Source organism: Leptinotarsa decemlineata, unplaced genomic scaffold, assembly GCF_025532065.1.
Source record: "Leptinotarsa decemlineata unplaced genomic scaffold, Ldec_3_MD MMD2_tig00002974_RagTag_RagTag, whole genome shotgun sequence".
In the NCBI taxonomy this organism is placed as follows: domain Eukaryota; kingdom Metazoa; phylum Arthropoda; class Insecta; order Coleoptera; family Chrysomelidae; genus Leptinotarsa; species Leptinotarsa decemlineata.
In genome coordinates this window covers 10,704,829-10,715,931 of record NW_027412578.1, presented here as the reverse complement: position 1 = coordinate 10,715,931, position 11,103 = coordinate 10,704,829, and the positions used below count along the sequence as shown (strand labels likewise).

The window sequence follows — 11,103 nt, the reverse complement described above, 5'->3', positions numbered from 1 at the left end:
CATATCAGATACATAATAAAATATAAGAAACATTGCAACAACCAGATTTTACAGACAACAACAACAACACAAAAGGTCATGAAATTAACGAATGGCTCTATCTTAGATTCTGACAAGGTGGTGTCTGTTATTTAATCAATGACAGAACGAAAAAAATGAAGAAAGGGGAGAAATTATTCAGCTATTTCACTTATCAAATTGAAATATGCAGTATTACGGTCATCGACATCCCTTCTGCTATTAACATTATATCATTTGAGAATATGTATCATCTCGCTCAAAAGTCTTTTCGATAAATATGGTTGAACATCTAGAATAGGTGGCAGATCAAAATCAAAAATGTGTTCATATTATTTTTCAGGTTTATTGGAGTTTCTCAGGTGTTCTGAAACTCGTGTTTCAAGATACCGTCCGGTCTGACCAACATGTCATTTGCAACATTCACAGTTGAATTTGTTTTCTCTATTGGATTGTATGTCTTGTGGTTTTTCACTTTTTTGTTAGGAGATCATACATTAATGTATAAGTTTGAAAATGTCCTTATAGGACGAAACTGTTGTAACGTTAGTTACAAATAAAAGTGGTATAAAACATGGAAAGTTTCAATTCTTTTCTCTTCATTATTCATTTCACTTAACGTGCTCTACAGAATATTTTTCAATAGTAAAACGTTCTACACATCGGGAATGTTTATTTCGAACTGTCTCCTTAAAAATTCTTTCTACGCTCAATATACTCAGTTAATTATAGGATAGAGACCTCTTCAGTTTTCAAAAAGGAGTTTTTGGTGAATAATATAAAATAATTAGTTGTTCTGAATATTCAATTCGAAATTCAGTTCTCTTTGCTAAGATACAATGTTTTATGAATCTTGAAAGTAGGTCTTTGTTCTGTTAAACTCGTCCCGGATGAATGATATATAATGGAATATTCTAAACGTAAAACCGAATATTGTGAAAAGATGAAGCCAAGCCCAGTTCTATGTTGGATGAATGTACACTCTCTCATTTCACCCTGAGGCTTTGTGTCCGTGGAACAATCTCACGAAATAGTTTCCCTAGTTAGCGAGAGATTTTTATACAGCGCTGCATTTACGAGATTCACTAGCCAGAACGTAGCTCAGGGTAACCAGGCGCGGTCCGAATAAACATCTATACAGGGTGTTTCAATAGAAATTCAATCACTCAATCAACTCAGAAACGGGCGTATGTTCAAAAATTTCAAATAACACGTTAATTTCAATGTAGGTAAGTCAATTTTGATATATCATTCCAAATCGAAACTTTATTCGCTTCTGTGTATCAGCTACCGTTCATTTTCCTTTAGTATCACGGGAAATGATTGATACATCATTTGAAGGGTATTTTGCCTCTATAAAATGTGGGAAAGGATCTCAAATTGTAGGAATATCTTTCCCATTCAGATATACAGTTTCAATAATACTTATAGCCAATCCAAGAATGTTCAATTGCAATTATATACTGGAATATAAATATTTTCTCAGAGTATGGAATGTGGTTATTATTTTCATTACAATAAAAATACCATTATAACAAATGCATTTATTATAGTCTTACATTTAGTAACAAATAATCTTCACAAACATTAATTTTTCATGTTGTTTAGATTTAAAACTAGTTTATACAATGATTATCCAATAATACTACCTCCTATAAATTAGACACCGCAATCAATAGAGACTAAATTTTCGTCAGGATTTTCAAATGTTTTAAGTTTGTGACGGTCCAAATGTATATGACGTATGTATATGTTACACGATATTGCATATGATGGAAAATATCCGAAATGACCATTGAAGAAATCGTCTTCATTGATTTCAGCTTAATAGTTACATTGTATGGATTTTACAGAGAGCAGACATTGATAAATGCTTAAAATGGGGTATTTGATGATTGTTCTCATTCTCATTCAATTAAATTAATTAAAAAACAAGTTATCATCTCGCAACAAATGATTTTTGAACCAAATCTAGAGCGCTGAATATTTATTGTGGCAACTCAGTATTTTTCATGATAACAATATAATTTATCGTTTTGAATTCACGAGAATGTGCTTTTCATACTGCAGGACTGTATACAAATACACTATACAATAGCTATCCGAGACAGTTCTATTTTTTTCATACCCTATCATTTCTAAGGTTCTTGCGAAATTATATATTTTTGAGTTAAAGTAGATGATACTCAGGAAATATGAATGAAGAGCGAAATAATGAGATCAAAAGACTCGACACTGCTTTTTGTTTGGCGTTGGAGAATTTAATTCATCATCGTGTTGAGAACAACATGAAAAAAAGGAGAAAAATAGTCGAATTTTCCTGATTCACAAATATTAGTACCCCAATTAACAGTGAACCTGCAATTCACATTGGTAGAATGTCAAAGTTGCAAACTGCAAGTTAATAAATATACGTTAACTAACCCCGTTTTAAATATTACTGGTGTGTTTGGTGTTGGGAAAAAACTCCAGTGATATTCATTACTACACCAAAGGTTCTAAAAAGTAACCCACAAGTAAACCCGTTTCATCAAACCTCTTGAAACCTTTACATTCGAATAATATACCATATATTTAGGCTGAAGTTCGTTTTCAAATTCCTTTCGTGGGGCTACTATACTCACTCTTGAAGAATCATAACTATGAAATAATAAGAAAATGTAAATGACATATTTTGTACCCAACTCCATCTGTTAGAAATTTCAGTAAAACTTTTTATGTATCATAAAAATTTCTCTAATCAAGTTTCTATGATTCCTCCAATTGAAAAAGATGTATTTTTAGGCAAAGGCACCATTTATTTCCACTAGATGGCATTTTTTTCATATTGATCATTTCAGAATTAGGTCTGAAAAAAATTATTCTTTGATTAATTCAGAATCAGAACTGAAAACTGATTTTTGCTACCGAAAATATTCAGCTGAAAAATTAATAATCACCACCACAAAAGACTAGTCCTGTTATCAATGTGAAGTGGTAATTTTGGTGTTTTTGTAGATATTCAAAAAGTTCTTAACTTGATTGTACTTTTCGTGAATATCACTGAATATTGTATCTAATGGATAAAATCCAGACGAATATTTTTTCAAATAATAGCTCATGTTGAAGCTGTTGATGTTTCAAAATCATTCAATATTGATGCCTCTTCAATCTCAACCAAATTTTTGTCTGTCATAATCTATGATTCTCCTGAACTGTCCCTCATTATGAAAACAAATATATTTTTAACAAAACCGGTTATTATTCAAATTTTTGATGGGCAAGTTTAAAATTTTCTGTAATTTGGCGAAGACGCCGGTTGAAACTGAATCTTAAAATTTGAGAGATGGCCAACTAATTCATATTAATATCTATACGATACGACGATATCATACTCACGTACTAGATGAAATAATTATTCTACTGTAACCAAAATAGAAAATTTGAAATGCCCAGGAGTACAGCAATCACAAAAACAATCTGATTTTATTTACAGAATTGATTGTAATAAACATGAATATCTTAGCTGACGCCTTCGCCAAATTACAGATAATTTGCAGCTGCTCCGCCAAAAGTTTCAATGACTACTGATTTCGTTATAAATATACTTGTCTTCAAGATGAGTGCCAGTATATGAAAATCGCAAATTATGAGAGACGAAAAGTCGTTCGAATATGAAAAATTGCTTGTTTAAATGATGTTTTGGAATTTAACAAAATTCCAAATATGAGTGATTTCAGTGAAGTTGTCGCAAAAAGACTAACTTATAACGAGTAATTTTTTTCCGCACCATAAAGAGAATTAAAATTGGTTCAAATGTCACTCGCAGATGCACTTTCATTCATTTTTTTCAACCACCTAATGTTCATTCTATTTGCAGTATATACTACTATAAAAATATTTATTTTTCAATTTTTGAGCTGGAAGTTTCAATTCTGCATATCAATATATTCCAATGAATAATAAATATGGAACCAAATCGAGTACATATGTCTGCGACGAAATATTTTCTATCGAAAACAAATTATAATACTTGCGGTGAACTTCAAAGGTATATCTTTAGATCTTTATTTGTGTTTGTGTATACGTATTTTTCCATTCACGTTTATATTCATATTTCATCTGAGAAAAGCTATTGAATGGAACCGATATCAAGAAAATGTTAAAACAGGGCGTTCTTTCGGAGAATTGGAAATATTTCACATTCTAGATATGTGGAGAAACGTATTTACTTTATTCATGAAGAAACATTAGAAACGAATGAATATCTTGCTATTTTAGTTATTCAATATTGTCTTCATTGAAAAAAATAGGAAAATCACTAGCTCGATATTTTAACCCAGTGGAGTAGAAAAAATTGATAGGTGCTCACCGCAATGTGACTTAAAATTGGATAGAAGTAAACAATATTGTTATTTTTGTCATAGTTATTTTTTGGGCAGGTCATTTATTTGATCTTTATCGACTTGAATATATATTCTGAGGTACCGAAAATGAAACAAAGCAAATATCTTCAAAGTATAATCGTTATGAGAAAAAATTTAAGGAAAGGTCGATTTTGTGTTCAAAGAGAACATTTTTGTATCGTAACCTCAACAGTCATACTTTTTTCTCTATCCAGTGACCATTACCATGAGAGTTCAAATTGAGGAAGTACTAATGCACGGAACATGCTTGAACCATTCTAAATTGACAACAAATGTCAGACAACGTATAAACGTTGTCTGAGATTTAGGAGCGTTTCTGGAGTCAATCTGTTGGGAAAAACTGTTGAAACGTGTTAGTTCGTCAACCAGCTGTCGCTCCTCTACGAAAAACAAATCTCAAAAATCGAAACTTGTGCGGGCTAAGGACTGATGAGGTCTCACCTTTCAACGTATGATTTCTAACACGAGTTGGACGATAGGAAGTAAAAATCGATGGTCAAGCCTTGCGGTTCGAACCACCGGTTCACGTAGCGGTCGATTGAGCGAGTGGAGCAAACCATCCACTACTTCTTGGCCTCCAATTCTTGAATATTTAAATTGGATTATAACCTCTGCCTTCGCCAAATTACAGAAAATTTGAAAATCAATAGTTCGGTCAAAATTTTGAATGAAAATCAATTTCGTTATGACCTCTTTCTATCTAGTACGCGTGAATGGTCTCTTTTCCTGATATATAGAATCGATATTGACTATTTGGCCTGCAATTATTGAATATTTAAATTCGAGTCTAACCTCTGCCTTCGCCAAATGACAGAAAATTTACAAATCAATAGTTCGGTCAAAATTTTGAATGAAAATCAATTTCGTTATGACCTGTTCCTATCTAGTAAGCGGAAATGGTATCTTTTCTCGATATATAGTATCGATATTGAGTACTTGGCCTCCAATTCTTGAATATTTAAATTTTAGTCGAACCTCTGCCTTCGCCAAATTACATAAAATTCAAACCTTAATAATTTGCAGAATTTTCAATGAAAACCAATTTCGTTATGAACTATATCCACCTAGTACGCGTGAATGGTCTCTTTCACTGACATTCAGTGTCGATTGACTACTTGGCCTCCAATTCTTGAATATTTGAAATCGAGTCTAACCTCTGCTATTTGAAATCGAGTCTAACCTCTGCCGTCGCCAAATTACAGAAAATTTGAAAATCAATAATTTGGTCAAGATTTTGAATAAAAACTAATTTCGTTATGACTTGTTTCTATCTAGTGCGCGTGAATGATCTCTATTCCTGATATATAGTATCGATATTGACTACTTGGCCTCCAATTCTTGATTATTTAAATTGGAGTCTAACATCTGCATTCGCCAAATTACAGATAATTTAAAATACCATAATTTATAAAAATTTTGAAGGAACACACCAGTTTTGTTATGAACTGTATCCATCTAGTACGCGTATATGGTCTCTTTCCTAAATATATAGTATCGATATTGACTACTTGGCTTCCAATTCTTGATTATTTAAATTCGAGTTAACCTCTGCCTTCGCCAAATTACAGAAAATTTGATACTCGGTAATTTGGTAATTTGTCAAAAACTACTTGGTCTCCAATTCTCGAATATTTGAATTCGAACCTAATCTATGCCCCCGCCAAATTACAGAAGATTGAAACCTTAATAATTTAGAGAATTTTTAAAGAAAACCAGTTTTGTTATGAACTGTATCCATCTAGTACGCATATAGTGACTACTTGGCTTCCAATTATTGATTACTTAAATTCCAGTCTAGGCTCTGCCTTCGTCAAATTACAGAAAATGTAAAACTCAATAATTTGCCAAAAACTACTTGGCCTCCAAAACTTGAATATTTAAATTCTAGTCTAACATCTGCCTTCGCCAAATTACAGAAAATTTAAACCTCAATACCTCAATCATTTGCAGAATTTTGAATGAAAACCAGTTTTGTGGTAAACTGTATTTATCTAGTGCGCGTGAGTGGTCTCTTTCACTGACATTCAGTGTCGATATTGACTACTTGGCCTCCAATTCTTAAATATTTAAATTCGAATCTAACCTCGGCCGTCGCCAAATTACAGAAAATTTGAAATTCAATAATTTGGTCAAAATTTTTAATGAAAACTAATTTCGTTATGACCTGTTTCTATCTAGTACGCGTGAATGATTTCTTTTCCTGATATATAGTATCGATATTGACTACTTGCCTTACAATTCTTGATTATTTAAATTCGAGTCTAACATCTGCCTTCGCCAAATTACAAAAATTTTGAAACTCAATTATTTGCCAAAAACTATTCCAATTCTCGAATATTTGAATTTGAACCTAACCCATGCCTTCGCCAAATTACAGAAAATTGGAACCTTAATAATTTGCAGAATTTTTAAGGAAAACCAGTTTTGTTATGAACTGTATCCATCTAATACGCGTATAGTGACTACTTGGCTTCCAATCTTGATTATTTAAATTCGAGTCTAACCTCAGCCTTCGCCAAATTACAGAAAATGCAAACCTTAATAATTTGCAGAATTTCAAATGAAAACCAGTTTTGTTATGAACTGTATCCATCTAGTACTCGTGAATGATTTCCCTTCCTGATATATAGTATCGATATTGAGTACTTGGCCTCCAATTCTTAAATATGTAAATTCTAGTCTAACCTCTGCCTTCGCCAAATTACAGAAAATTCAAACCTCAATAATTTGCAGAATTTATAATGAAAACCAGTTTTCATATAAACTGTATCCATCCAGTACGCGTGAGTGGTCTCTTTCCCTGATATATAGTATTGATATTGACTACTTGGCCTCCAATTCTTGAACATTTGAATTAGAGTCTGACCTGTACCTTCGCCAAATTACAGAAAATTTAAAACAATACTTTGTCAACATTTTGAAAGAAAACCAGTTTTGTTATAAACTGTATCCATCTAGTACGCGTAAATGGTCTCTTTCCCTGATATATAGTATCGATACTGATTTTTTCAACAACGCCATCTAGTGGCGAGTTACAGAAAAATTGATAGCCAAAAAACCTTCTCTATGAAAAATTACTTATACATGTCAAGTTTCATCACGATCGGATGAGAGATGTAGAAATTTATCACTTACCAATCAACCAACAAACATCCATTTATATATATATATATATATATATATATATATATATATATATATATATATATATATATATATATATATATATATATATATATATATATATATATGATTCATCTAGTATGTGTAAATGGTAACTTTTTATGAAATGTAGTATTGATATCGATGACTTGGCCTCCAAGTGTTCAATTTTTAGATTCAGTTCTAACCCCTCATTCTCCAAATTGTAGAAAATTAAATCCCAGTTCTTTCATCAAAAATTCTGTTTACAAGATGAAGATATCGAGTTGCTATAGGAAAACAGAAAATTATGGGGAACAAAAAGTTTTTTGAATCCGTAAAAGTTTGCTCATTCAAATAATATTTCAAAATTGGAAATTTCAATTATGTGTGAATGACAGTGAATATGTCGTCAAGAAAACTGACTTATAACAAGTGATTCTTTCCTCCAGTCAATGACATCCATTATAATTTGAAAGACATGATTTCAAGTGACGTGAAGTAGTTTGTCCCTCAGATGAAAACCACATTCTGAATCAATTTCTTTACAAGTGATGGGATTTCTGTTTTCCTCAAAATGTCAGGTATAGCTATTGGTTTTTTCATCCATAAGGAGGAAAATGTTTTTCAATATATCTGCAATATATCACAAAAAACACCCACATGAACATATTTTTATTTTGATTGTGATAAGTGTTCGGATATTCATCTAGTTCAATTGAGCAGGTCTACAACTGAAATAATTTATTAGTTTCTGAAACTTGTTTAATGAACTTGAAGAAAATATTTACTGTGATGTGACTGAGCTGCCCTGATTTGATCCGACAGAAATGAAAAACTGATCAATTGCAAGAATACCCTCATTTTTATTTTTCCTTCTCACTTCTTTCCATGTCACGTATGAATATGAAACCAAAGTGATCACAAAATTAAAACTGATTGTTAACATAATCAACGTGACTCCTTTATTTCGTTCAAAAATCTCACTAAAAGAAAATGATCACATTCATTCATACTCTTTTCTGGGATATTTACATGCGGTTTGAATATTTACATCATTTTGATTTCTTTTCAACCTAATGATCCTCTTCCAGAATGGCAGCTGATCGTTACCGCAACATGAAGTTCAGCAAACACAGCAGAACCAAACAGATGACTGTACTGGTTGATGCCAAACAGGAACCTGGAACAAAATGAAAAACATATTGAAGGTGGTTTCAAAATTGTATATTGTATTTCTGGTTTGAGATCTATAAAAGCTAACAGGTCCTTGACCCACAACATTTTCTGTGACTATACCAAAGAATTTTGGTCATAATGAATCTGAAAAGGAATTGATCAACAATTCTAAATGAAATGTGTATATGAGTAACAAAGACAGGCTCAGGATGATCTTCTTTGGGGTACCGCGAGGGTGAATCATAGGACCATTACATCAGTGATCTCGTGTGGTATATAATATATGGCAGTATCATACCATTCGCGAACGATACTATCAAAACAGTTTTCGGAAATACGTTAAAGGACTTAGAAGACAACATTATTTCAATTATGAATGTAATTGCTTCTTGGTTCGATGTAAACCAACTCAAACTGAAAGGAAGCCATACAGTTCATTTACGCTTTTCTTTGAGAAAGGCATTGAATTTGAATAACATTTAACTATCTGATACAGGTGAACTACTGAAAATATACATAGATGAAACTTTATCTTATGACCCTTATATCGATCATGCATGTAAAAAACTAAGCGATATTTGCAATTCGTCAGATCAAAACATTACCCTATTCAGATGGTGTTGGAGTTGTGCACTATATATCAACCTACTCACATGGCTCAAAATATATAAATGTGTGATTTATCTGAAGGAACAAAACGTGTTTTGCTCCTTCAGATTGATTGATTAGAAGTTTATTCATTATTGCCTTAGAATAGTTTCAGAACTGCTTTTATCAAAAATAAAATGACTATATATTAACTCGAAGATTCTCACGGATAAAGTATGATGAGCTGTTTTCTCGGGTTTCGCTCCGTGTTCTGTGTATTTTCTCGATGACATCTTCGTGATTTGGTCTCATGGACACCAGGAACTTTCCAGGTTTTTTAATCACTTGAATGAAATCCATTCACGCATTAAATTCACGAAAGAAGTTGAAGAAGGCAACCAGCTCGCATTTCTCGATGTACTGATTATGAAAAAGCCGGACGGAACATTAGGTCATACGGTATATCGAAAGCCAACACACACGAATAGGTACCTAAACGCAAATTCACACCACCACCCAAAACAAATTCACGCGGTGGCAAAAATACTCATTACACGTTCGAAGAGGCTGGCAGACAACGATCACAGACAGCAAGAGTTGAACACCATCGAAACAACTCTACAAATGAATAACTACTCAGAAAGAAGTATAAAAGCGGCTGCCAAGACCACACGGAAACAACAAAAAACTTGAGATACACCGGTCATAACAACCACACTACCATATAATGCAGGAACAACAGATAAAATCAGCAGAATTCTTCACCGACATAACATATCAACTTCGTTCGTACCAGAACGGATAATAAGGTCCATGCTTCGTAATCCTAAGGATCAGATACCACTGGAATCACAAGGAGTGTATGAAGTACCATGCCATGATTGTGACAGGACTTACATCGGCCAGACCAACAGACGAATCAACATTCGCAAAGATGAACACAAACTAGCAGTGAAGGGAAAAGTCACCACGTCTTCTCTCTTCCAACACGTACTTCAAACAGGACAAAAATGCTAGCAAGCAACGAAATCTTTTACTCACGAACAATCAGAGAGGCTATCGAAATTGAAAAACGACCTAATAATATGAACAAGAGGGATGATGCGCAAAGATTACCTCATAAAAGATATTTAGTAAATGTGAAATTACTTTCGTATAATACCTTCCCTTAGTTTAATTTTTCGAAATCAGTAAATCAAAGTTTAACTTTATGAAAAGTGCAGTAAAGAATAAATTATTGACTTTTCATTGATATTGTTTTTTAATTATGCTCATGCAATTGGTAATAAAAATGCTTTGGAAAGATAAGTTAGACATAAAGCACTAACTTTGTAGAGGTTTGGCTAAATTTGAGAAATAAGCAAATGTCAAATTTTCGAAAAACTGTAAAAAAACAAAATTTGTACTATAGACCTAAAAATTGGTATATGGGTGAAAAATGAAAAAACAATCATCTTTTCTCTTTACCGATTTTCGAAATTTCGAGCAATGACTGCTTTTCTGAACATTTTTTGGAAAAAATATCAAATTTGACAGGGAAGAAAAATCACTTGATCGGTCATATGCATGTCATTTGTCATCATTTTCAAAGCACAACCTAATGAAGATATCAAAAGTTGCTTGAAGATATATATATATATATATATATATATATATATATATATATATATATATATATATATATATATATATATATATATATATATATAAAGAGAAGTTAATATCGGACATAGCACTCATGAAAGTGGCAAACCATAGACACGTGTTTCGG

At 32.3% G+C, this 11,103-nt stretch overlaps 1 protein-coding gene and 1 long non-coding RNA gene across 2 annotated transcripts in view; both read right to left on the bottom strand.

Moving 5' to 3' along the window:
* Positions 1-1,547: 1,547 nt before the first annotated feature.
* Positions 1,548-7,589, bottom strand: LOC141483121 (uncharacterized). The gene is made up of 2 exons (XR_012465921.1): positions 5,788-7,589; positions 1,548-5,604 (listed from the first exon to the last, which is right to left on the bottom strand). It is a non-coding gene; the product is annotated as an uncharacterized lncRNA (long non-coding RNA).
* Positions 7,590-7,665: 76 nt separating this feature from the next.
* The window catches only part of LOC111513912 (uncharacterized), a 230,334-nt gene continuing 226,896 nt past the window's right edge, over positions 7,666-11,103 (bottom strand). The window contains exon 6 of the mRNA XM_074177470.1: positions 7,666-8,748. Within this exon, the coding sequence (XP_074033571.1) occupies positions 8,675-8,748 (74 nt within the window). The 3' untranslated portion in view covers positions 7,666-8,674. The remainder of the gene's footprint in view (positions 8,749-11,103) is intronic.